The 27,711-nt window shown below is 31.6% G+C and overlaps 4 protein-coding genes and 1 long non-coding RNA gene across 6 annotated transcripts; 1 reads left to right on the forward strand and 4 right to left on the reverse strand.

The window, feature by feature from the left end:
* Positions 1 to 332: 332 nt before the first annotated feature.
* LOC111001370 (G protein-activated inward rectifier potassium channel 3) lies at positions 333 to 6,145 on the reverse strand. The gene is made up of 10 exons (XM_045632217.1): positions 5,581 to 6,145; positions 4,684 to 5,029; positions 4,361 to 4,493; positions 3,555 to 3,743; positions 3,328 to 3,399; positions 3,093 to 3,200; positions 2,802 to 2,908; positions 2,435 to 2,587; positions 2,108 to 2,227; positions 333 to 1,704 (listed from the first exon to the last, which is right to left on the reverse strand). Exons 1-10 carry the CDS (start codon positions 5,771 to 5,773, stop codon positions 1,434 to 1,436), a joined length of 1,692 nt encoding a protein of 563 aa, XP_045488173.1. The 5' UTR covers positions 5,774 to 6,145; the 3' UTR covers positions 333 to 1,433.
* Positions 6,146 to 6,344: 199 nt separating this feature from the next.
* LOC111001371 (ATP-sensitive inward rectifier potassium channel 11-like) lies at positions 6,345 to 11,009 on the reverse strand. The gene is made up of 10 exons (XM_022271254.2): positions 10,344 to 11,009; positions 9,955 to 10,093; positions 9,232 to 9,423; positions 8,943 to 9,014; positions 8,618 to 8,728; positions 8,168 to 8,274; positions 7,679 to 7,828; positions 7,072 to 7,191; positions 6,758 to 6,856; positions 6,345 to 6,542 (listed from the first exon to the last, which is right to left on the reverse strand). The coding sequence occupies exons 1-10, from the start codon at positions 10,757 to 10,759 to the stop codon at positions 6,422 to 6,424; spliced, it is 1,527 nt and encodes a 508-aa protein (XP_022126946.1). The 5' UTR covers positions 10,760 to 11,009; the 3' UTR covers positions 6,345 to 6,421.
* A 2,730-nt stretch (positions 11,010 to 13,739) lies between these two features.
* Positions 13,740 to 27,411, reverse strand: LOC111001376. Of its 2 annotated transcripts, XM_022271262.2 has the most exons (10): positions 27,234 to 27,410; positions 22,620 to 23,987; positions 22,337 to 22,498; positions 21,724 to 21,925; positions 16,241 to 16,451; positions 15,868 to 15,995; positions 15,468 to 15,607; positions 14,845 to 14,926; positions 14,548 to 14,582; positions 13,740 to 14,372 (listed from the first exon to the last, which is right to left on the reverse strand). In XM_022271262.2, the coding sequence occupies exons 1-9, from the start codon at positions 27,289 to 27,291 to the stop codon at positions 14,561 to 14,563; spliced, it is 2,373 nt and encodes a 790-aa protein (XP_022126954.2). In that variant the 5' UTR covers positions 27,292 to 27,410; the 3' UTR covers positions 13,740 to 14,372; positions 14,548 to 14,560. The 2 variants fall into 2 exon arrangements, with proteins under 2 accessions (XP_022126954.2, XP_022126953.2); XM_022271261.2 differs by lacking the exon at positions 14,548 to 14,582 and having other exon boundaries at positions 27,234 to 27,411.
* LOC111001377 lies at positions 19,567 to 21,378 on the reverse strand. Its single transcript, XM_022271263.2, has one exon. It carries the CDS (start codon positions 20,673 to 20,675, stop codon positions 19,719 to 19,721), a length of 957 nt encoding a protein of 318 aa, XP_022126955.1. The 5' UTR covers positions 20,676 to 21,378; the 3' UTR covers positions 19,567 to 19,718.
* Positions 25,696 to 27,698, forward strand: LOC111001378. Its single transcript, XR_002600473.2, has 2 exons — positions 25,696 to 25,767; positions 27,575 to 27,698. It is a non-coding gene; the product is annotated as an uncharacterized LOC111001378 (long non-coding RNA).
* The last annotated feature ends 13 nt before the right edge of the window (positions 27,699 to 27,711 follow it).

A 27,711-nucleotide genomic window follows, 5' to 3' on the forward strand; every position in this document is an offset into this window, starting at 1 on the left:
TTTATAAAATGGATGCCTAACAAGCTTTTAATTAAATTATCTTACATCATTGGACTTGTATTACCCATAAATATTAATTTAAAATAAATAAATGTTTTGTTCAGAAATTTCAAAACATCGCTGCATGATGACAAAAGAGGGGAAGGAACACACAGAAACGTCTTAACAATTCCATCTGTCATCAGCTTCTCTTATCAATTTGGTTAATAGTTACCATAGGTACTAAAACTGGATAAGAAGTTTGCAATTCCGAAATAATTGACTCGTGACTAATTATCTCATCAATACCCAATTACGTGCTGACAAGTATTTTCAGAACAAACAACTACATTAATAATACGGAAAACTTGACGATGCATCCGTGACTCATTTAATTAATATATGTAATAGTAATAATCTAGTAAGAGTAAATTTCTAGCGGCCTTGTCAGGGATAATCTTGTATTGCACTATTTTTTTTTAAATTTTTGTTTTTCCGTTTAATTTTTTGGTATTATTATTATAAGTTTATTATTAATACATTCAACAATTGGTTAGTGTATATTTCTTAATAAAGTATCATTTGTATTTGTATTTTTATGGCCCTTGGTGGGATATTCTCCTCCATGTTTTTCCATTTCATTTTGTCTTGACAACAATCATCCAGTTTTCATCTCCATCATGTCCATCTTTCCGTTCATTTGCTATCTTATTCATCCTTCCAGTAGATCCAGTCATTGTTGTTTCAAGTGTCCATCTTTTATCCAGTTTAATCGTTACAAACATACAAAAACACAAATTATTAATAGTTTGAAATAAAATTTCAATATTAACGAATATTTGCACTATTTATATTTCGACGTTGAGGCATATCTCTGACTTGTACCATACTGATGTCGAGGATTTGTAAATAAGATTAGTTTCGGTCTGTTACTGTCTCACGTTGATCTTTACCTAAAATTGACAATTTTAATGAATATTGTGTGTAACATTTTAACATCAATTTTTACCCGTATTGACAACTCTTAAAACTATTCTGTGCAATGCAGTTCGTTTATGTGGGGAAACATTTGCAAATAAACAACTACATATTTGAAGAATATTAATCTTAGGTAAATATAAAACAGTGTTGTATGTCACCTCTTTTCAGTCATTAAATATAATCTTATTTGATGTTACAAAACCTTATCAAGTCATTTCGACATTTTACAGCGAGCCAATTTGAAACCGGTGGGTTTTGAGTCACAACTGATTTTAATTTTAAAAGAAAATTATTTTAATCTGTTATACGATTAAATATTACAAATATGTCCCTATGATAAAAAAATATCACTAAAAACTGTCACTTTATGTTATGCTTGTAATTAATAACATTACAAACTCTTGAAAATGAAAAATCTATAATTTAATTAAAATATTTAAATAAATTTAGCCTAGGTTAAGTCGTCACGATGTTTATTCTTCTCTTGTTTGTCTATCTGTAATAAATCTTCTATAATTCCATCCATAACTCCTTTGAGTTCCAGTCCTACTCATAGCTGGAGAAAGAGAATCGTCCTTAGAGAGCAACGACCCTTCACATTGAGACAATGATTCCGGAAGATCAGTTTTCATGTCAATTTCCAAGCCTTTTAATGTACTGGCGCTGCAGAGTGGTGTTTCCACTTGCTCTACCGTATTAAGATTATCTGTGTCTATCATGTAGGCTTCTTCTTTCTTGCAATACCTATAAATATTAAACTTATATCATGTCATCTAAAAAATAGATCTAAAAGACATCAAATAGCCATTGAATGAATTGAATTTTAAAACTCGTTACACTTTGGAAATAAATAAACGTAACAAAATATTCGTTAGTTGACTAAGGCTTATAGTAATAGGAAATAGCACTCTACAATTGTCTTGCTTGCTAGGTTACTGAGTTTTGGAGTAGTAAACATACTTTACTGATCTACTCCAGTTTTATTCCACATTTTAATTATTTAAAACTTAAATTTTATATTTACACATGTAAATATGTAAAATTTTATAATCATGCAAGTAAAAAAGTATTTATGGCGCTAGTTGTGATGAATAATTATTACGTTTTAGGCATGTTAAACTAACAATAACCACCAGCCGTTACTTACTTTAAAACATTTTTGAACCTATATCCCCAAATGATTTCCTTGGATAAATAGGAAGTTCTGCTTTGTGTACATGTGCCCATACTCTTGGATGAGCCGTTAAGACATACCACTATTTCGAACCTGCGAAGTTAATCCTATGTATAGAAAAAAAGATATATTGTTTTACTACATGTAGACCTACTTGTCAAATACTTTTTTGTCTTGTTTTTAGTATTGATTGATATACGAGACCTGCACCATCAACGCAGAACCCTAAATCAGAATAGCCCAATGTATCGTATATTCCTTGATCCAATCTCCACACTGACACACTGTCATTCAAACTACCTGTAATCCATCATATCTTGAGCTGAAAGGTCATACAGCGGACTTTCGGCGTCAATTATGTGTACAACTGTGATAGGCCATAGAAGGAACGAATTGCTTTCTTTTAGCTTCAGTTGGTGGATGTAGTTGGAGACATACTCTCCCTCCAATGTTCTGAAAACAAAATCCTATGGTAAGTATGTGTATGGAAGTGGGACTATATTTCTTCTCTACTTCTATCCAATAAAATAGAATAGTCTAGAAGGTAAAAAGTTCAACAATTTTGCTTGTCAACGATTGTTAAGAAAAACATATATATTTGGGTTACTAGAGCATATATTTAGAGGAGGGCGTGTTAAAAATATGTATTGTATGTAAAATCCCTGACCTGATTGGTTTTAGTAGATAGGCTGTGATGCTGCTTCCAATTAGATGTAAATTGAGTAAATCCCAAACGCGGAATTGCAGACACATATCACCATCACGAAGGCATACCTAGGCGAAAGACAATTCTTAATAAAATTAATTAGCAATTGCAACTGTTGTGAGTGTTATGATGTGGAAATATATTCTTAAAGAGCCAGCACCTAAGCCTAATTTGAGTTTATAGATTATAATTTAAGAAAAATATATATATTAGGTACTGCGGGTACGGATGGATCAGGAGAAAAATGTTTACCGTAGCCTTCTTACTGAATCCAACTGAGCTGACATGTTTGTTCGGTCGTATAAGTTTTGTGAAGAGCAAACTTGTAAGACCACCGGATAAAGCTGTACCCGCCACTATCTGCACACAAAACATAAATTACACTTTTACAAACTTCAATTTACTGTGCCTTAAACAGTTGATAGAACTAGAGTTGAATCTAATAGTATATTTTTTATTTCTACTCATAACTGAGATATATAGTTACCTCTAACACCATGACAATAATAGCTTCAGGGCATTCTTCATTTGGAAATCTAACTCCATATCCAATTGTCATCTAAAATGTACAAAAAATTATATTAATATTAATATATTTTCGTCAAGTTTAACTTTGAATCAATACGTATTGAGAAATCCTTATAAGGTTTTATTATAATTAAAACAATGTTAATTTACATTTATACCTGGACATCAGATATTAGTAGTACATACCTGAGTCTCAACAGCCATCATCAGGAGCCCAGCAAAGGACGACGTGCCTGTTACACAATGAGGTTTTCCATCGCCAATATCCTCTTGATAAGAAGCTGTCACCACCCACCAAATACTAGCAAAGAACAGCCAAAATGTGAAATGGGCTGCGACCAGTAGTAGCAACAGGTAACGCCATTTACTATTGATCTGAAAGGAGATATAGGGTTTCTTTTATTAAACAGGTTGGGTATATCATTTCATACATACATCTAGAACATAAGTAAAGGACTTAAGGAATTGGGTTTTCTGTGGCACATGATTAAAAGATGATTCAATTCAAAATGGTCGAAGAGAAACAAAAAAAAGATAGTGGCAGTACAAATCGAATGTAAAAATATTTTGATTTAAGGCCATAAATGCCGTGCCTGCCTATCGTCGTTTTTGGTAAATGTTTTTATTTAAAAATCTATAGGTATAGTTACGGTAGATAAGCAAATATCATGTATTTATAATTCTGTTGTACATTCCTGTTTTACTTTAGATCTATTTTACTATAGTAAAACAAGGTTAAGGACTTTAAAATTACACTCATAAAATAAGACTCAATTATAGCAAGACCAAACAGGCTTTGTTTGTTTTTTTTAAATTAAGGTCCAAAGACCTTAAAGGTGACGTAGACTTTTTTCCGACTCGTATCTCTACAACTGATTTGTGTGCAAAATAATAAAAACATTCTAAATTATATTGCTGAATTAACTTCAACGAAAACATAATTCTTACCGTTTACACGTATTTGAGTTTTTTATTAATAACGAACTACTTACAACAGTGTTAACAATGTCCCTCATATATTTCATAGATTTTGCGGGGATATTACTTCTGATGGGGACATTTTCCTCTCCAGTCTTGAATACCACACGCCGTGAACGAATCTGTCTGCCAATGCCATGGTGACGACTGAAATTAGCGAAATAACTAACTGTTTTAATCGTTTAGCACTTTGTTAAACAATCTATATAATTAATTATGGCCTCAATAATACATGTAATCTGTTGCATTATTTGTATTTTGTGTTTAAAAAACTGCGTAAATAGGCCTTGGTATTTGCTTCAGAAGTCAGATTGGCAATAAATTACACTCTACTTACGTACGTTTTTTCCCAATCCGCTTTCGTCTACTTGTATACGGTGTCGAGTAACCATAGAGTGATGGTACCTCATTGTACGTACTGTCATTGTAGGTATCTGGCTCAATACTTTCGTAGATTTGGTCTGGAGGACTTGAACTGACCAAGGGTTGAGTGGATGCATCGGAAGTGTGCCTCTTTTCAGACGATTTAGGGCTCTCAGTTTCAACATCAATTGTCATGACTAGACCATTGTCTGCTTCTTGTTCGTCGTCACTTGATGGTGAATCAACGTATCCTCCTCCTTGATAGCTGATCGGAACTCTTGTATCAAGGTTTTTGAGGCAAGGAAACGCGATTTCTTTTCCTAAAAACGTAAGTTTGTCATGTCATGGATTGTGAAGATATTTTTAATGATTCTTTAGTAATTACTTTTTATTAGTGTAATACAGATAAGAAAACGTTATTAATTGCTTTGATAAATAAAATAATCTATTTCTATCATATTTTTGGAAATACTTCGCATATAATTTCAAAGAAACCTATATTTTCAGTGTGCTTACATGTGTGCGTTTTCGATACGAGTAGCAAGTATCAATTTAATTTAAATCAGAACTGCTAAGTGCTACTAATGCAAAAAAGGATTATCGCACCGAATATTTAATACAGTGATTACATATGTCATGTACATAATATGAGTGTGTTTTCTATTCAGAGAAATCGTTATTCGTGTCTGATATCAGATACATCATGTCTATGTTTCATCATAGCTAGTAGAGGAAAAAAGTGTACATCCTGCGTACAAAATAATACAGCAATTTTCTACGTAAATTGCTTTAATATAGATTAGGCGTTCTAATATAAATATAACTTAAGTTTGATGTTTTATTCCAGTTAACCTTATGATTATTGCCTTACCTTCGACATATGTCTGTGAGATCCTGTACTGCTTCTTTATTTCTTCATTAGTATACACTTCTGTTTGAGTCATTCTTGGTATTTCTATGGAAGATCGACCAGATGAATTTCCAATTGCTTCTGAGTAGCTCAGGGACCTTTCTAGGACCCTATTTTTGCTACCTCTTCTTTCTGATTCGTAATTATTCGCCATAATATTTCACTAACACTTTATTGGTATCTTTTAATATGACATTTCACTAATGAGACGGTCGTTTTCGAGTCTTGAATTTGCAAAACACTTTAAATTATCTATAAGATAAATTTTGATAAGAAATAGCCAATTTACTGCGTAGCTTCATTAGTTTGTTACTAAAAAATGTTCTTAGTTATTTAACAGATTTATTTTAACAATATTTAATTTAATATGTTTCATAAAATGTTGTCTTTTGTCTTTAACTTAGCCCCGTTTTACGTCAAATAGTTATTCCAAGTTTATTTTCGATGAGAATAGATGTGTTATCTCGTGTCAAGATATTGTGTCGAGATAAGGATAATAAGATATAATGTTTTCAATAAACGGGCGTGAAATGTAGGTCGGTGAATTATTTACACTTAGCAAAGATTTGCATGGAAAATTACTTCAATTATATCTAAGAATTCTACGTGATTTACGCAAATGCGCATAAAACGCTAAAAAATGTTCCGATTGGACATAGATACGTTGAGTTACTATTCTGATTTATTGATTAAACTTGGTATGGCTCGCTAGCCTAAATAATAAATGGCAGATAATCACTTTATTAAAAGTATAATACAATTATTTCAATGAATAATAATGATATAATCATATCGAAAAATGTTATGATTTCTTATTGCTCCTAAACGATGAACTCCTTTGCAGTTCGAAGCTTGACACCTTCTCGCTGAAGCTGCCAGGAGTACCAGGTCGGTGAGACTTGGATCGCGAAGATGGCCTTGAACTGAAAATAAAATTATTATTCTAATTTAGTATATAGTTACGAGAGACGTTGTAACTACACATTTAAATGGAAACATCTAGCGAATATTAACATTTATTAAATTATTTAAGTTGTCTTTTCTTACAAATTTCACGCTATTGTATATAAAAATTATATATAAATTACCATAAAAAAGGCTTATTACTTATAAAAAACTGTGAAAGATTAATTCATACTTATCAAGATCATAGGCACTGCAATAAGGAGTATCCACTGCCTCCATTGTGTCCAATTTATTATGCTCAATTACATATTTCTGCTTCTTTGTATTGTATCTGAATGGAAGAAAAATTTTAGTTACGTCTTTGGGGAACGCATACACTTAACATCACAGAATCACATAATATGTTTATTTTACATTTAATATTTTTGACGGCATCCTTCCTATCGTCCAAATAAGTTCCTTTATATCTTATTAATGGGGTCACACAAGACGAATTCATATTTAAATCTATCACCACGCGATAGCAACTATTATTGAATCACTGACCTGACGACGGGGGGAAATCTCTTGCCCCATACCACCTCTCTTGGTAGATATGAACTCTGGCTCTGAGTATATGTACCCATAGATGCTGATGCACCTTTCAGGCTTACTGTGATTTCATAACTGGAATAAAAAAAGAGATAAGTTAAAATTTGAATTAAATAGGCATATGGAAATTCTCCAAATCTTCAGTAACCAGCAGTATCGACTTTTGCAGGTCATTTTTTTTTATAGGTCAAGGGGAAACTCGTAGAAGGCTCACCTGATGAACAATGATACCATCGCCTATGGAATCTAGAAGAAGCAAAATAGGTCTAGTTAGTGGAATAATTGTTCAGATTGGCAATGAACAAGAAGAATTTCCGAAGATTGACTGCCAACCTTTAGCAAATTGACAGGCACCACAAGAGAGAGAGAGAGAAACTAACGATTCCTTTATTACATTCATAGTATATTTATTTACTACTTTTATTTATACCCGTCTCTAAACTATTTTAAGCAAATAAATAAAGCAAAGTACCAATCAAGCCTACGTAGGCTACGTATATACAACATATATTTAATAAGTTATAATGTTTCATGGTTCAGTTTCAAATAGAAATAAAGTTACCTGTTATCAGCAAAATTTTGAGGTGTGAATGTGTAAAGTGGGCTGTCGGCATCAATGACGTGCAGAAGAGTGACAGGCCACAGCAGGAACTGACGCTGCTGCAGCTTTAACGATTCCGCGTAGTAGCGTACTACCTCACCTTCCTTTGTTCTGGAAGTAATGGGTAGCTCACGTTTTAGTGTCCCTTCTATTTAAATGTATATATAAAATTATTGGCGTAGTAAAAACAAAAGCAAATCTTTTAATATAGGTTAATGTAAGGATGGGGGAGGGGAGTAGTATGGTAGTTACCATGGTTAAGAGAAAATAAATATTGAACCTTAGATTGAAAACAGTCTAGTAGCAAATGCATTTCCAAATTATTTCACGATAGTTAAAAGACAAAAATTCATACTTATGTAAAGTTATTTGCTGTGAAAATCTGAAATTCGTATTCTTAAGTTTAGTTAGTTAGTTAATTTTTTAAGTTTTGTTTTAGAAACATTATACCTTCTTGTGTGTATGTAGTGAGCGCTAAACTCCGAACATATAATATGGTCGTAGTTGAGATCCCATGCTCTGATCATGAGGCAAAGGCGGCCATCTCGCATACTTATCTGAAACACGAATAGCATTACAATGTATTATATCTTCCAGAATTTATGCAAATTGAATTGCGTGCTGATAGTAGCAAACTACAACAATGGTCGTTCATAAGTGTTATAAGCATTCTATAATCTATATTCGTGTAAGTGCAACTGCAGTAGTATACACATTGATTCCCTTAAATTTGATTTGAGCATTATCAGGTATCAATCTATGTAAGATTGAAGTTACTTCGAGCAATATTTAAGCCATATAACAAAGCATCATTCGTTGGCAGAGGTTTCTTCGTGAACATATTTTGCATGAACACTATAATCTGTTAAATAACTGATTAATAAAACATGAGATCATTACCACGGCCTTCTTACTAAACCCGACGCCATCTCTTGAGAGTTTCTCAGGTCTCGTTAACTTTGCATACACCACACATGTAAGAACTCCAGACAGCCCGGTTCCAAGTATTAACTGAAAAGTATATTCCAGTGATAAATGGCACTAATCATTTCAATGTCATTAACGGTCGCGCTGTTAATATATGTGATGTGATGAAGAACGCATACTATTAAATTACAAATATACAGAACAGTAAACTTTTAAAGCTATGATTTCTGGTATCAGGCACTTTTCTATACAGTACAGTACAGTCGTCGTGTCGCCCAATTATATATTTAAAAAATACCTGCATGACAAAAAGAAATATAGACTCCGGACATTCTTCATCAATTGCTCGATCACCAAATCCGATGGTCGTCTGAAATTATAATTTCCTCATTTTAGTAATGAATTAAATGATCGCATTCCTTTATTAAATAAGTGCTTTTAGGTCATCAAAGAGACCGAACGAATCAACACATTGAATAGCCAAATTCGCTCTAGTGAAGGACAAATCAAATTTATTATTTTTGAAATTAAGGTTCAAATTATAGTTATAGTAATGTTTATTTTACACAATTTAATATTAGACAAACCTGTGCCTCAACAGAAGCCAAGAATATGGTAACAAAATCCTTTCCACCAGTTACGCAGAGGCGTTGTGGAGGTTCAGGTTCGAAATCGTAATGTGCCAGAGCAGAGATGTACCAGAATACTGCAAAGACCAGCCAGATTGCGAAATGGAGACAGACGGTTCCCATCACAATCCAACGCCAGCGAAGGTTTATCTGAAGTTTTTAGAAAGAAATTTTACGTAATTTTCTTATTGCTTGTATTTTATTACTGATATTAGGCTTATTTCTGTGTATCATTGTTTCTTATAGGCAAGGAATAAAAGAGTGGGAAAAAATTAGAAGTATTTCTTGCTAGTTCTTCTCGTGTGTCCTGGAGTCTTTATTTTTTTAATTATGTTCAACTCTCTCTCTTTAGCAGTCAGTAGGTTCGTGTCTGATCCCCCTGGTCAGCAAGGAATCATTCTGCTGCAGCTGCAGAAGCTGACAAGCTGTCTCTACCATTTTCTGTCCAGTGCATCTCTTATTATTATATTATATTACAGAATATAGTTCTTAAATGTACATTATATTACCTATATATAAGTGATATTTTAATTTGATTTGATAAATGATAATTATGTAACATTATCCCACAAATTGAGTGTCTGATGGTAATGGGCGCATTAGAAGGTTGCTGATTTGAGAGATGTGGTTAATTTATTGAACCTAAAAAGAACTGGTGACTAAAAGGCAGCTAGTTCTTACCAGTGTATGAAAAGTATCGTTTAACAGTCGTATCTTTCCAAATGGTACGTTTGATATCAGAGCGATATTTTCCACTCCGTCCTTGGACACTAACCGCTTTGGATACTCACAGTGACGTCTGCGAAAAGATGGCTCTGATCTGAAAAATAATCAAAGAAATTCTTTAGGCATTCCGAAATAGATTATTATAATCTTAACCTTGATTTAATAACATATTTTATTAAAATCTGGATATCACTATTTGTTATATTAGATGCGTGTTCGTCTTTTAAATCTTAGTTTTTTTTATTATTCTTGTTACATGGCTTATGTGTAAATATTATATTGCTTATCTTAAATTTACGTTATATGTTAATTTATTTATGACTACGATTCTTTCTTATACTTACCTTTTTCTCGAAGGTGGCGTTTTAATTACAGACGGTATTGGTACAAAATGATTGACTTTCTCTCGTTGTTCCAAACTAGAATTACTATTGGTTATTATAATTTTTGGCAACTGTTTCGATAGTCGCCGCAACCTCTCTGATTTAGCTTCTCCTAATATTGAATGTATGCTTTCATTCGACTTTAATTCATTAATAACATTAAAACCTATCTGAGGTTCATCTGTATCATAATTTTCATTTAAATGTTCTTGTTTCTTACAATTTAAATCGTTATCAGTGTTTTTTTCCTTGATACTTTCGTAATCAGGATCATCACTTTCACTCAAATCTTTGTAATCCTTCAGATATTCCAAACACTCATCATATATTTGAGTTATTTGATGGTATTCACTATCTATTAGGTTATCATTTTCCATGATTTTTTATTATTTCACAATAACCCGTGTGATATTAAATTGTGATCTCAAACCAGGTTAATATCTGAATTTTTTAGTTAAAACTCCAACCACTACTATAACAATATTTTAATTTTCTTTTCTTTAACAATGATTACAATGTCACTGGCACTGATGTTATCTTGTGTTATCAGTTGTGATTGCTCGAGAGATCACTGCAAGATACGCGACCTTCTCTCGCGAAGGTTTTTCACATTTGCTACAACTTTGCCTGTAAGGTAGCCTAATTCAATATAATGTAACACGTACCTAGAACTATTTTGCTTTAACTTTAAAACTGAATAAATATTTTTATTTTTTACTGAGACTTTACTTTACATATAAATGCGAATATAGAAAATATCAAAAGCTTCAAGGTTCAAACCTTCTCAAAATTACACTAGTTCTCTTAAAGTAAATGATAAATTCTGTCATCGAAGAAATTAAAAAGAAGATATTAAAATTTCGAATGAAATTAATATAAATAAATTTTAATATTAAAAAAATAAGTGGCACGACAACCTTGTTAGGACTAGGCATTTCTTTATCTGTTTAAATTTGAATCTTGGAAAATTTAGAACCTTTAAAATTTTGCTCACAAAAAAACATTCTGGCATAAATATTGTTATACGTAAGAAACGTCATAACGGAACATACCACGAATCTATCACGACATTTTCCTTTGTTAAATATGCATTACTATCTTTCTAGACACGACCGAGCAAACATAAGATTAGAACGCTTAGTCAGTACCAATCATTACCTCAACCTATATCAGTCTTATTAGTTGTACACAACTTTAACTTTAGCACTGATCTCTCTTAAAACCACAGTCGAACACATACGATAGAAAGAGACCAAAAATATGTTTATTGGCTGAGAGGTTTAATAAATTTTTCAAAATTGTTCAATGTAACTTCTACGATTTTTCGCGTTATTATGCGTTTAGGAAGATTTCTTTAAGACGAAGCAGACATGTTAGAGTTTTGTTTAGATTATCTCACACCACAGATAGATAAAAATAATAATCTTCTGATCTTTCGTTGTACTTGATTTTAACTACAATAAAACTGTGAACGTTCTAAGTGTGTGTTAATTTAGCGTCTTATTATTTGCTTAGTGGGTTCTTCGATTTACAGTATCACATAAGTATTTAGACATTTCGTTTAATAATGAATATCTAACAATGACATGTTTGTTTTTCTGTATTAAATCAAAAACTAATAATAACTATCGCATATTATATTAATGAGTCCTTCCGGCTTACTTTATTAACAATAAATTAAATAAATTATGCATAAAATTTCGAATATTATTTGACACGTCTTGCACGATAGTAATTGCTACTTGCTAGCGTAGTGTAGTGATTAATCTAATAAAATCTTCCTGTGTAGACAGACAGGCCGGATATGACATACATTATGTAATGTTTTCTTAATGTAAACTAGGCAAAGGCAAGCAACACTTGTTGTAGTGAAATAGATGATGTATGCCCAGTATCTTACGTTACTGGTAAGTAACTGGCGTACTGGCAAAAGATCGAGTCCACACAAGTGATTTTCTTAAGGCAAGCGAACGATCTGTGATAAATTTTCCTGTATCTACTTTAGTGACCAAGCGGTTAATTGACTTATTTGTCGAATTTTATCTCAGGAGTATACAAGTTACAAAGTAATGGTACGGTTCCTGGGGCATCGTCATGTTTTAAATAACGCAAAATATAAGTTTTACTTGTTGTTGATTATTTTTTGTTTTATAATGTAACTACAAAATGTAAATATTTTATTTTTGTCTAACACACTGTTTTATTGTTCTTGTATAACATTTGATGTATAATATTCTACGGTTTCGATATTTGTAAATATGTGAGGAACATGTATACTTACAATACTGTGTGTGTTATTCTATGAGTACCTTGTCTTCACATATAATTATTCAACTTATATAAAAAAATGTAAATTCTGTTTTAAAGAGTAGGTGTGAAGTTTATATCTCATTGTAGGTGGTCTAATTAAAATAAATGATTTGGAATTTGAATTTTTATTAATGAAATAAAATGCAATGCTATACTAATAAAATGCTGAAATCAGTCCTTCGTCCAGCCGATTCCCAGCTATATCTCGGGGTGTATAGCCGACTATTGAGGATATCGTTATAAATATAAAACTCAGAAAGCCTGAAAGAGAGAAATGTATGGAATTATCTCGTACAATTATGTATAATGTGACGAATAAGTTTAGGTAAACAGGTCCAATAATAAACATAATACACGAACATAACATTTATATTTTTATGAAATGCAGGTAGTGCACATAGTATCTATTCTTATGCTGACATAATAAATAATGATTATCTGCTATCTTCTATATATTTTTTTATATAAATCTATTTAATTATTATTTCAACTCCTATTTATTAGCTATTTGTTGTAACGTTTTATATTGTTTTTATATATTTTCAACATTAAATAATTAATTTAATAGATTTATGAGTTTATTAATAATTAAACTAGGTACACTCATATATAACAAATTTACTTAAACACCTTACGACTACATAAAGAATGGAATAATATTTTGATTATACTTCATATTTTGTATGTTCTAAATTGTATTTGATTTATTTAAAAAATGTCACAACCATGTATATTTACAACGTTTTGGGGCAATGGGTATTAGCAGATATTTTTATTAACTCAAATAAAAAAAAACACAAAAATTAAAACAACCATTTATTGAAATCAAATGTAAATTAAAAATAAATAATATAAAATGAAAACTTACAACAGAAATAAAAATTGTTTTAAATTACAACAGCTGCGTTTCATATTTCTATTTTATTTAAAACATAAATCTTACTTCTAGGAATATGTTTTGAGCACCTAACTCGAGGGGACTAAAATCATTCACAGAAACAACCCTTTGCATTGATCGTTCTATTTTTATTCTATGATTTTGTATTGTATATGTTTCGCAAAGCGTCAATAAGACATTTTGCCTGAACGTGCAATGCGACGCTATGCTTGACGTGTTACGCACAGTTTATATATTAGTGTTGTGAAATATGGGTAGAATGTCGTATAAGGTTGGATATATTAAGGATGAGTTATATTTACTACAAGCATTTATAACGATTCATTAATCGAAACCTATTTCCACCTTTTCCCCTCATGATATATTGTGCTTACGTTTAATAGTTATATTATCTATATTTAAACTAAATACTTTAATACAATATTGCTTCATATTTTATAAAATTTATCTCACTGATCATAGTTAAAACTTTATAACTATTTTACGATTCAAAAATGCATGAGGCATGTAACGGAGTCGATATCATAAATACTATATTTATTTTAGACCTATTATTTCTTATATTATATAGAAATGTAATTAATATTGAACTCTTATGTTTATAATATATTTCGTTGCCACTCAGGCACAATAAGTAAACAATGGGCTCAAGCAAATGTTAAGAATAATAGGTCTAAACTGACAATTTGTTACAGAAATTTATTTTAAATAGTAACTATAATAATTTGGTAAAATTTCACACATTGTAAATATCACGAGGACTGATGGCACCAGAGTGATTTCTGAAATGTTAATAAAAGCAACATTAATTCTCTTTTCGTATCTTCGAAAATGGCATTCTGAAGTATAAAGCAAATAAAAGTATTAACTTTAATTATAAAAGGTTTTACTTCATACCACATACAAATGGAAGTGAACAAAAAGAGTAAGATATTAATGAGAAAATCAAAAGCATACCGTAACATCTCGGCTACACGTCTGTTGTGTACCTCCTGAAATTATTGAAACAATGTGATAGTATCTGAGGCACGGCTATAATATGTGCTCAGTGCAATGGTTAGTGACATGAAGTATTATTTTATGAATGGTCAACGAAGATATAAATTATGAAAACATTTCAAAGTACATAAAGTAACTTACTTGAATAGAATATTAGAAGAGAATAATGTTAAAAACACGATAATTCAGTAAATAAATAAATCTTATAGCATGAAATATGTTTTTGTTAACACATAAAAATATGTAAGGCCATACCTATCGGGAGCGCGAAAAGCTTCGTCGTCAGAGTCCATGTCATAGATATCCTGCATGTAACTCTTGTTTGAGAAGCCGACATCTGAAAAATAGAGTGAATTTGACTTGCTATTAATATATATTGAGAGAACATAGGGAAGACCACTGATAGGAAGACAAGATTAAAGCAATAGGAGTCAATGATTGGGAAAAAATGCGCAATAATGGAAATGCCTTGAGAAGGCGGTCAGACTCCAATGTGGGAAATTTGTTATAGTCATAAATTTAGACAATTTGTATTATTTTATGTTAAAAAATTGTGACTGTCAAATAATGAATAAATGTTTTATTATTATGTGAGATAATGACCTTAGATGTGTAACATATACAGCCTACGTGACGCAACAAAAAGGCTTAGTGTTATTAGATAAGACAAGCTACGCAAATGATCGTTTACTACTTCTTTAACAATAGGTCGATATAATGTTTATCATCTACATATTTAACTTAAACCTGTGTGCAATTGTGGTCAGTAATACACAACCACATAATTGCTGAGTATTCGATATGTCAAGTTATATAATTGTCAATAAATTTGGTTTCAATATATTATTATAACAATACTTAATATCAATCCTTATTACCTTTATTGCTGTACACATCATCGGCCCACTTGATATTGTCGTCCGAGTAGAGAGGGGGCAGCGTCTGATGAGGAGTAGGGTAGAGGTCCAACACTCGTTTTTCATCTCGCAGGCTGTCCGTGTCACTGAAGGCAGGCATCCTGAAAGTAGAAAAGGAAATGTATGATTTATTAATTTACTTACACAGTGTTTCTTACACAAAAGCCGCTAATCACCAAAAATCCCGTCAATCGCTGTAGTACTTCTGAATAGCAAATAATTGTACTAAAAGATAGTACTAGAGCCAGTACAGCTTAATTGAAAAGCCCTCACGTCTACGTTTTATCGTGATAACTTTTGATAACTTTTGACCACCAGTCGCCAGGCAACTACAATAAATCTTGAAGGAAAATGTGCTTACTTGGTGTACTCTTCAAAGCAGCTAAACCTCCACAATGCAAAGGCAAGCATGGCCATCGAAATGATGACCCCAGCGGCGATCACCAGCCATACAGTGAGTGTGGTTTCGTCATCTGGGTATGTAAATTCCTGCAAATGATAATATAATTATCAATTTAAAGAACCATTAGGGTTTTTGCATTCGTAGCATGTGGCATTTGTTATTTACACATTTAGGCCAATGATTACGGAACGTAACTTTGAATTGGAATCATAAAATCCAACTTATATCACCTCAAGGAATGCTTAAAACAGTCAGCCATGACCTGTGATGAGAGATTTAGGTAAAGATTACCGTAATGTAAATTATTGATTTACGTTTATATTAAACCTACCCGAATACCCATCCTCTCTAAGCGCACAGCGAAAGGATCTATTCCCGAATAACTGTCCCACATCTCTCTAAGATCCTGCTTGGTGAACCTGGTCTCCAGAGTTTCATTTTCGTATACCAAGGGAACAGAAAACACGATTTCAGTACAGAGATCGGAGCCTGGCCAATTGTGAAAGCAGAGACCTCGGCTAAGGATCCGTGTTACTTCCAATCTGAAATACAAATAAAAGCAAATGTAGATTTATTTAAAGAAGCTAAAAGAGATATAAACTCTTACTATGATGAAATTAGTAAGCTTTGAAAGGTATTTAAAATTATACAGTACAGGAGATTATTATAATATATTTACCATTATAATAATAAATAATTTATTGCATTAAATATCGAAATATTAAATGCATATAAATTCCTTAGTATAGTATATACTTATAATATAATTTAAATACAAACACTTTCTTCAACCTTGATAATATGTGTTTGTATTCTAGGTCAGAGGTCAAAATTGTATATTAAATATATTACGTGCCCATGCATAGTTTTACATGCAGTCGTCGTAAATATAAGCTAGATAAGAAATGCGGTTTACGACAAACTTATTTCAAAAATATTTAAATGTTAATTTTACTTTTAATTATTTTTGAAATAAGTTTGTCGTTTTTAAACTTAACTAAAAAAATTACATTATGTTAATTTTACTTAATGTAATTTTTTAGTTAAGTTTAACGACTCATTTACAGATTTTTAAAATTATATGATGTATGTTGCAAATTTTGAAAATGCTGCAACAATACTAGTCGAGTATTTTCGAATGAATAAGTGACGTTTGGATTCACACAAGCCCGATATATTTGCTTAATCCAGATCAACTCCTGACAGTGCACGAAATATAAAAGCCGTTTAAGTTACTAGAAATATCGCACTCACTAATTGTCTTAAGGAAAAGCCGAAGCCTAACGTTGACAATTACAATTCTAATCAACATACAAGAGATACAAAGCAGCATGTGTATTATGTGTGTGTAGATATCAGAGCGCGCGATCCGCTAAGACGTTTGGCCTCATTCCAAATGCTGATTGCCCTTTGGTGGAACATTGCAGGTGTATTGTTATTTTTAGATTATACTAGTTTCCGTCAGTAGATTGTACATATATAATAGTGTGCATTCCATAGAATTTCTTTAGTCAAAATATTTTGTATACTTTTATTATTTAGTAAATATAAAACACCTTATACGACACAAAACATAAACATTATTATTTTAACATTTTTACAGAGCTTACAATTTTCTAAATAAGTTAATTTGTAATGGAGTTATATCTACCCATGAGAAAGTAAAATTTTCTCTGCATTTACGTAGTAAATTATTTCAGCGTGTAGTAATCGTCCCATACATTGTGTAGGTGGACAAGATACAGTGGTATGCGTTTGAACATCATAGTAAGATGTTTAGCAGTTAGGGCAATTACCTCCTGCACTATAAATAGCTTTAATTAAACGCCCGGACTATTTCTAATTTAGCACTCCAGCGCACTTAAGTGCATCGCAGGTCATTTGTTACTTAATGTACTTAGTTTGCTTGAATTCTTATTCAACTTATACAGTATAAGCATATACATAGTATATACATGTAGGAAACACTAGTCTAGAAGAAACAAATATAGATAAATAGAGGAATTTCTCTCTGTTAAAAACAACGTACAGCCTAATGGCATGAACATTAGTTAAAACTTAACATTTCGTTTATTTGCAAATGTATACATTAGTAACCAGTCAAAATACGGTAATATGTTAAATTTAATATAACTGACGGAATATAAATGTTTTATGTAAAACACTATAAAAAACAAAAGTTTATAGATACGTTGTGTACAAAGCAGCGATGTGAAACTGGGACATCTCACTTGTACATTTAATTAATAATTATATCTTACTTGATTTTGGGACCAAATAGTTAAAAGGCATGTAACTAAATGAAAATGCAGAAACACAAATTGAAGTTTAACTCGAGTGCGTTCTGGTTTCGATTGTGATAGAGCTTTGTCACAATTATCGATTTGTTCTTAATTCACGCTGAAATGGAACACCTGATTGTTGGAATTCAAAGATAATGCTGGCAAAAAATGTTGGTACTAAAAAGTAAGCAATAGTGTTTGCAAAATAAATACATTTTATATAGATAGGTTTTGCAAAAAGCTAATTCAACTGGCAAAGATTCTGTGTTTTAATTTAAAAACTTTACTTTGTCAGTGTATTTATCCAGGATACTTACGTCATCGGGTTCGTAAAAGATAGTCTAGACATAATGGAGAGGTTGGGTCTACGGGTACCGAGTAAAACCCTGAGGCGGAAGTCTAAACTTTTGGATGTACCGTGCGCACATTCCAACTGGGTATATAATAAATAGAAATTCTATCGAGATAGACCTTTTTTGTACACTGGCTCAGTTCACAAGAGTTGCTTTATATATATATATACCTAGGTACCTTGATCTATACATAGAATAATTATGTGGAAATAAAAAATAAATGTATTTAGATTCGTTCAAATTACTCAAATGATTTAGCGAGGCACGGATGGACTAAATGAATAAAATATTATTAATTGTCAAAACTTACCGAAACTAAAAGAACTATTCTTCTTACACTTTAAATCTTCTGAGACGGAATCGACTAGCTATCTTAGTGACATTGAATTATTCTTATTTACAACCATTAGTATCTATAAATCAGGTATAATGTATCCAGTCTTATTTTTATTTACAGCATTTTGTATTTGGATATGTTTTGTTTCACTCGTCCGGGTTTCTTGTACCAGAACTTCCATCTTCGCAAATGAAGAGTGAAGTTGGCTAACCCTCATACTAGTTTTTCTTCAGTAAACTTAACCGGCCTTGATACACTCTCTATATTATTAACACTATTAATTCTAATTATAGACTCATTATTATTACAATTACTATCATCGTTTATAGTTACTTTAGTTTCTACTTTCTGAGGTTTTGATACATTATTGTTATCTATTTTAACTTTATCTTTAATATGCCTCTTTGTGTGATGTAAGTGATTCTCGGTATTGTTCATTTGAGGATAATGATGAAGAATAGCTGTTGTGTTAAACGTTATTTTACCATATTTCACATATTCTGTTGCTTTTTCCTTACTAGTGCTAGGTAAATTTAAATCTAAATCGTCAGAAGGAGTTCTTAATCTTATATTTTTAATAGGAGTTTGATCTTCTCTTATCATATCTTTGGTATCATCTATTAAATCTAGTGCGAGTTTTTTGCTTTTTCGCAAATTTTCCATATATGCGTTATAACGATTCATATCCAATGTATTATTTTGTTTTAATGGCAACGAGTTTGGCAATTTAACTGGAGGACGCTCCTCAGCCGAGTATCACAATTGTTTGGGTGCGTTTTGGGCTTTTCCGTTACTTAAAGATTTGGCCGCAGCGCCATCACGCGCGGCGCCCGGTAGCTATGTCTGGGACTGTACCATCGATATGCTGGTGGTCTCGGTGATGATAGTGGGCGCCGCAAACTCCTCCCTTGTGTAGTCGTATATCGGAAACTCACAACAAATAAAACACTTAAGGAATTTTGGCACTTCCACATAAAATGACGGCGGTATCGGTATAAAAGGGGACGTAGACGACTTGTAGTATAAATAATCTGGGTTATCTCTGTACTTTTCGTCCGCGGATCGTTCGAGGAGCGGTATCCCTGATAAGAATAAAATAATGGCGGTCGTGAACAGTGGTGATAATATTGCAATGAATTCGATACCTTCAATAATGTTGAGCGATATTATAAATATACCCCACCACAAAACTACTTCGCCAAAATAATTTGGATGTCGAGACAAACCCCATAATCCATCGTTACACCATTTCCCTTGATTGGCCGGTTCCTGCCTAAAAGCGAATTTCTGTAAATCTGCATAGGTCTCAATCAACAATCCACAAACAAAAACCCCAGCTCCCGCTGAATCCAAAGTTGTCATTGTTTTTGGAGCTTTTGGATACGAATGATGTGAAGAATTGATGATAATAACTGGAAGGCTGACTATGTACACCCAAACAGCTTGAAATGTATAAAAAACGGCAAACCTCAGTGTGTTACTCTTGCGATCTTCGAATTGTTTATCTCGCCCTATGTGGTAGATCCTGTATATAAGATACCCGGATAGTCTTATACCCCACAAACATACGAACGCCGTGACCATGAGTTGTCTGCTGTCATAGCTTTTCAAAGTGTTGCCCCCTTGTCCCAGAAAGAAAGTCAATAGAGCGATAATAATAAAATTGGCACCACCTGTAAAATCTGTCACCTTATCACTCTGCGAGAGCGATGCGATTGTGAAGAATAAGACTTGCATCGCGACAGTAACCATAGCACTCACAGCGAAGTTATTCCTATCGATAAGAGGCTCCATTGTAAATATTTGACACTACAAAGTTTTGGCATCAGGGAATTCTGTGATCGATGTGGCGCATTGCCGCATTTTAACACGTATGTTAATATAGTTTAGGTTCTTTAATCCATTGATTAGTTACTTTCATGTTTAACCGTTTTTTATAAATATATTTTATTGTTTTGTTTTTGGTTTATTTGCACGTTTGGTTGATTGAGTTAGGTTTTTGTAAGCGCGGTGCGATGTGCCGACCCGAATGGGAGCTGCCTACTAAAATAGTCGTGACGTTTCTGGCGCATGTGTAAATGGCGCGCATGCGCCTTGTAATGGTCTACGTATACCGGAATTTGATGGACGTAAGATTTACTTTGGTATTTTAATAATATTCCAAAAATATACGCAAACCTTACATCTATCTGCATTATATCTTAAGTAGACGTTACTAAAACTCGAAGAAGGTTGTCAATTCGATGCTCCTTGCTTATCCATCTTTAAACAAACGTTAATAATTGCGATGTTAAATGAGTAGGTTTGTTGTGATCTAAATATATAGAATTATACCAAAATCACGGAATAATGCAGTTATATAAAGAAAAATTGTGGCTATTGTTCTATAGACCTTAAAAGTATTATCTATATCTTTTTGGTTTACGCAAGTATTACACACTAAAAAATAAATCTTTTGGCTTTGGCTAACTACTACTAATACAGTAAAATATGTATTATATCTGCCATCAATATATATTTAGATAGATATATATACTATATCAATTTAATTATATAATTTTTTATAAATTCTGTATCGTTTAAATTATATTTATTTATAATTAGGAAGTTGTTATTCAAAACTATTTAATTCAACAATATAATATAACATGCTTATCAGATGACACACAGATATACGCCGCGGCCGATAATATTATTTATTGAGGAATAATGCAAATTGTTATTTATGACTGATAAGGTTCACAATGTTTCTTTTTAAAAGGTATTATTTACTAGTTATTCTTTGTGTAATTATCTTCAGACTTCTTGGTCATGTCCTTACGTATTATGTATTTGTACTTACGTCGTGTTCAGTCCAGAGTAGATTCCTTTTGTGTTGATGTATAATGTAGCCATATCGGCAACAACTTTTCTAAAGTCCTCTTCTTTTGAGATAAAACCGTTAATGCTGACTCCTCCAAGATTCACGGTAATAGTCGCGTTAGATGTAAAGTAAATTTTGTCTTCTTCGGGGTTTGGAAGTTTTACTATGTCTGGTCGAGACACTAAAAATAATTTGATTAAGCTTATATATATTTATGATTGAATTGATAAATTCAATCATAATCTTTATATATATTATATTATATATCTTTATATTTATTATTATATGAAGATGGATCGTAAGAATGTAAGAAACAGGAGGCAAATGGGCTAGAAGCACACTTATTGTTAAGTAATACCGCCGTCCATGGACGATGACACTACCTAAAGGTTTGTGAGTGCGTTGCCTTTTACAAAGATGAAGTAGTGACTTAGTTTTTAACACTTTATGTGAACTGAACTTATTAATAAACCGAAATAAAACTATAAATTTATTCTATCTTGCTTAGCTTAAAAGATCTTGACGATTTTTTAAGCTAGGCAAGATCGATATATATAGCTAGTTTCCTTAAGGAAAATAGCAATTTACTTACTGATATTTCGGAGACTTATATTAAAACCCCGTTGAAACTGCATCCCGGCTTTTGCTTCGAAACGTATAAACATCTTGTCTACGTCAGTGAAACGGAAACGACGTTCCTTTCGTAACGAATAACTGATCAGGATGCCGTCGGAACCTTTTTCTTCAGTTTCACCTATAATCCATTAAGCTCACTATAGCGTTGATAATAATATATTTCTTTAATGATTTTATGTAATGATAATATGATATACACGTTGTAATAAAATGTTAAATTTCTGGCATAAAACACTAACCTGGTATAATAAGTACATAATCTCCTACAAAGCTGTTAACAGAAAAATCTGTAATGTTCATCTCTATCCCTTGTCCTACTCCTGTAATCACGTAATCAGTGATTTGGTTTGTTGGGTAGAAGTTTGGGTAATTCGGAGAACACACTATAGAATTATCATTGACATTTAAATGTATTTGAACCGTGTTTGTTGCTTCTGAATGAGCTGCGCGTTCAGCTTGATACTTTTCATTAAACTTACGTTGGTCATCAGAATCTAGTTCATTAAATTCTGGAATTTCAGATTTATTTTCTATAAAATTTACGGCTTTAGTAGTGTCAACCGACTGAGTTGTTATTAGTTCCGTTTCAGCATCTGAAATTGTTGCAGCATTAAGCTGCGTGGATAGAGAAGAATCTATATTGCTCGAGTCAGTTAGTTCTCTCTCAGTTACTTCGGAGACTGTAGTTTCAGATGGTGTAGAATCAACTGCAGATAAAGCATCATTTGAGTAATAAATTTTTTTATCTTGTTGACCTACTGGATAATCATGTCTTGATGGTTCATCGTCATACACTTTTTCCTCTGATTCTTCATAAAATATTCTGTCTAAATCGTCATCACCTATTTCCTGATAGTCCTGGTCATCGGCTTTTTCTTCACTTAAATCATATCCCAAGTTAGTGTCTGCATTCAACTCTGTATCCAAATCTTCTCCTAGATTACTCCGAACGGCATCCAACTCCGACAAATCATTTTTTAAATCATTGAAAGCATTGTATGTTGTATTTGGTGTGGCTTTTGTGGTATCTGAATCTTGTGTGGATAGCTTTTTATTTATATCATTATTATCAGTTTCTTCTAACAACTTGGTAGATCCCGCATTAATGTTTTCTATAGTATCTTTTGAATTCTTTAATTGAATATCTGTAAAATTATTATCACTTTCTCTTAAAATAGCTTCAGTTTCTTCCAAAATATCTTTATTTGAGCTGTCTTGTTTAGTATTATCCAGATATTTTTTTATATCATCCTCAAACCCATCGTTAAAAAATTGATCTTTTTTATTTGTTGATTTAATTTGGTCTTTATTTAGTGTTTCATTAGCTCGTTCTGAATATTTAGACGGTAATTTAATGTTTTTATCTTTCATATCTTCTTCTGATCTATTATCTTTAATTTGATAATCTCCAATACTATCATACTGTGCCTCATTATCGAATTTTATGTTATTTTTAAATAGTTTTACGTCATCAAAAATGTCTTCATCCTCATCTAAGGGTTTGATTTTATGTTTTGTAGGTTTTTCTGGTTCTTGGTCACTAAAAGGAATCTCTTTGCTTTCATCGCCATAATAATCGCCATAATCGTAGTCCACTGCACTGAGAACTAAAAAAAATTAATTAGAAAATGGTCTCATATAGCATTTCATACACAATTTTTAAATACAGCAGGTTCTAATAATTTATACATAACTAGCGGATCCGACAGACGTTGTCCTGTCTACACGTCTTTAATTTCAAAATTTCAATTTTTAATAAGCCATTTTGATGAAAATTATTATTCAAATGTTATGACAATATCTAACGATCCAGCACATGGTCACACACGATATAACACAATGATAACAAAACATTTTTTAAATTTCGGGACAGACTAAAATTAAAATTCGAATATTATTTAAAATTTGACACTGCGATGGTAGCGCCGTCTGTCGGATCCAATGTAAAACATTCCAAAATCAACAACAACTAATAAATTGAAAATTAATTAAAAAAACATTGTCCAGCGGACAAAATTGTGAATCCCAGTGTGGTTTACATTCCCAGATCCCCTTGAACACACACAAAAAATTTCGTCTAAATCGGTCCAGTCGTTTAGGAGGAGTTCAGTCACATACACACGCACACAAGAAATATATATATTAAGATTTGCAATGAAGTCCACCAGTTTAAGCGCGACAGACTAACAGATAAAAACCTATTTGCGGTAACGTAAACGCGAGCATTTAACGACGTAATAACACAAAAATCAGAACATTTAAAGCATGCCAGATAAATTCAGACTTCATAACAAAATCTTGAATCAAGGCAACCTGACGTTCACTATAATCCATAAATTACATTTGACGTCGATCATAAAAATAGTTTACGTCAGTAAAATAATTTATCATTTTCAGTTAGATATTGATTTTATGTGGTGTTGGAAACCAACATTCGGTTGAGATTACCAAATTGATAAAGGAAATAATAAATTAATTTAAATACTAGATACTTTTGCATAGAATTAACTTTAAAGGCTAAACTTTTTAAAAACTTCTGTACTGGTGTAAGGTTATATAGAGCAATTACGAGTATAATGAACGATTATGCTATTTAAATGTAACATCAAAGTGATTGCAGTGAACGGCGGGCGATCAGCGGGTGCCAAAAAGTAACTGACACGTTCCGCACTGCAGATGCAGACATACCTACGTGTATTCATATAATATAACTATATCAAGAACCTTAAGATATATTTTTCTTATTATATGGCCATTACATTTTGGAATTTCCATATAAAATATCATATTTAACACGTAATAAGCAAGTTTACTTGAGAGACATAATGAATTGAGTGCATGATAAAATATTGTCATAAATATATCAAGAAACAGTCTTTTTTGACGATATCCGATGAAAATAGTTTCAATTATCAAGTAGTTGAAGATACCGTACTCGAAACAAACAAAGGTTACTTAAACCACTGAGTTAAAGCGGCAGTATTGCTTTAACCGCTAATAAAATTGTAAATTTACATTATGATATTTATTATCAATTGACAAATTTTGTCCAAAAATCATGGACCAGGGTCCAATAACCACGATAATTAAAAGGAAACATAGATAATATACTATTAAAAAATAATATTCATAATTTAAAAGGTTAAAATTTATCTTTCAAACATAATTCAAACTATCCAAAGAATTAAATACAGGTTGAAGTATTTCTAGAATGAATCATAATTATTGAAAAGATTATATCTGCTCCTGATATAAATCTTGATAAAGAGCTTATATGAATAAGTAGTTCCATAAACAAAGAGGTTAATGAAGCATTTTTGCAAAAAATATATTATTTAATACGGTTGATATTATAAAATGTTAAAATCCGTTCGTCATTGGCTATAGGTAGGTATATTATAATAATATATTTAAATATGTAACATTTAAAAAACAAAGCACATTTCCATTTATTTCTATGCCACATTAAAAGTTATTACCAACTTAAAGTTGCTAAAACTAATATGGTTATTTAGAGGTATTTATGCTTTAATATTTCTAAGATTCATATTTTTTCCGTATTCTTCATATTATTGAAATGAACGCTAAAGATTATGTGCACGATTTTAATATGTGTGGAAATATATAATTCTGGAGAATCACACAGTTATTTCTGTAACATAAATACATAGATAATGATTTAATTTATTTTGTCAAGCACAGCAACGTCAATTTTTAATATTCCGTTTACATAACTTGTTCTTAAAGTAGGTGATTATTCATTTGCGTCTTCATTTACTTAAGTAGTTGTAGTAAACTGAATAAAAAACTATGTAGTTAGTAGATTACAAAGATAACCTAAAAATAATAGTTTTTGGGTAATAAACCGATAAAGTTGTTAAGGATTAGAATTAAACAGATTTATTTTCAACAAATGTACAGTATTTACAGTTTTTTTCTTAATTTTTCCTTTAATTAATCTTTACAATATTTTTTGCCTTCGTATTAAGAAGCATGAACATCATTTAAAAATCTAGTATAAACTGTCTTTCCTCTGCAATTTAACATAAAATAAATTACATAAAATTTTGTAATGTCTGACAAACCTTTATCAAAACAAAAGTAATTTGCATGAACTTTGCTTTAAGTTGTAAATCGCGACTTGGAATTGGGAATTTAAATTAAACCCAGACGAAGTGATTTACACCAGCTATGTATTCAAGAAATAATTAATTATGTTCGGATATGTAAAAGACGAAATAGTAAACAACTGGAAAACCACAACTTAGCAATGTACCCTAGATTACCTATAGTGATTCACCCTACCGATGTCATCTGACTCATGATTTTTGGACAATATTTTTCAAAATATAGAATTTTACAACTTAGCTTTTTTATACTTCAACTATTTGATAATTGTTGTCGCTAGATTAAAGAAAGAAATGTGTTTGTTTTTTATAAGTAGATACATACAGGTGATTAATATGTTAATCATACATACTTTAATTTAGTTACGTAGAATAATTATTGTTAAAACAAAAAATAATTAACTCTTTCAATTTTATTCAAAATTTCAATTGTTATTTGAATAATATCATTTCTTATCAATTTCATTTATAGGTTCCCTGAGTACCTACTTCTTCCACAAACCGTGACTGTGATGAACTGATAATAACGTTTTATCGGATTAAAACAATAAATATTTCCGTATCGAATATAAGTATGTAAATCTTCCATTAGAAAGAATCCATTTGTCATATTATAATAAAATAAACAATATATGTACAGAATAAATGAAAATAAGACGCTGTAAATAACTTTAATTATCTTATTGTTATACGTAAAACTGTATACTATTAAAATTGGGTACAAACCAGACACGGCGTTTAGACTCAATCCAAATAAACACAGATAAACAAGCACCTTCAACATAGTTGCATGCGCACGATTGCTTGCGCTGGCATCACAAAATAAACTGAAGTTGTCAGTTGTCACTGCTTAAATGACATAAGCGTAAGTTAAGCGTGTCAAACACGATGGTTTAATAATGACCGGCCAGGGCCACCTTTGAGTGAGAGTGATATAGTCTGTTATTTCTGATCGGTGAAACTTTCACAATAAAATATAATCTTGCACTTACATATTATATATCAAAAATATATAGATAATGTGTTATAGAAATGCGCAATTATTTAATGCCTACATTATATTGCAGATGAACATTTACGTAGCTCAGGGATTATCGCACGTAACATAATATAACCAACATGAAGTGAGTTCGATTCTCAATGAAGCAATAACTATTTAATGTTGATTGTCTAATAAACATTAACGGATAATTACGCGTTTTAT

Source organism: Pieris rapae, chromosome 18 (genome assembly GCF_905147795.1).
Source record: "Pieris rapae chromosome 18, ilPieRapa1.1, whole genome shotgun sequence".
Taxonomy (NCBI): domain Eukaryota; kingdom Metazoa; phylum Arthropoda; class Insecta; order Lepidoptera; family Pieridae; genus Pieris; species Pieris rapae.

Coding starts and splice junctions, on each gene's coding strand:
- LOC111001370 (XM_045632217.1), bottom strand. CDS start 5,773: ATGGCGAATAATTACGAATCAGAAAGAAGAGGTAGCAAAAATAGGGTC. Junction 5,030..5,580: donor CTCACAGACATATGTCGAAG/GTAAGGCAATAA, acceptor TTACGTTTTTAG/GAAAAGAAATCGCGTTTCCT. Junction 3,744..4,360: donor GGGACATTGTTAACACTGTT/GTAAGTAGTTCG, acceptor ATCTCCTTTCAG/ATCAATAGTAAATGGCGTTA.
- LOC111001371 (XM_022271254.2), bottom strand. CDS start 10,759: ATGGAAAATGATAACCTAATAGATAGTGAATACCATCAAATAACTCAA. Junction 7,192..7,678: donor CAAAATTTTGCTGATAACAG/GTAACTTTATTT, acceptor TTTTTATTCCAG/TTATGAAATCACAGTAAGCC. Junction 6,543..6,757: donor AGTGCCTATGATCTTGATAA/GTATGAATTAAT, acceptor TTTTATTTTCAG/TTCAAGGCCATCTTCGCGAT.
- LOC111001377 (XM_022271263.2), bottom strand. CDS start 20,675: ATGGAGCCTCTTATCGATAGGAATAACTTCGCTGTGAGTGCTATGGTT.
- LOC111001376 (XM_022271261.2), bottom strand. CDS start 27,291: ATGTTGAAGGTGCTTGTTTATCTGTGTTTATTTGGATTGAGTCTAAAC. Junction 23,988..27,233: donor GAGTCTAAACGCCGTGTCTG/GTTTGTACCCAA, acceptor AATTTTTTTTAG/TTCTCAGTGCAGTGGACTAC. Junction 16,452..21,723: donor TACTCTGGACTGAACACGAC/GTAAGTACAAAT, acceptor TTTGTATTTCAG/ATTGGAAGTAACACGGATCC.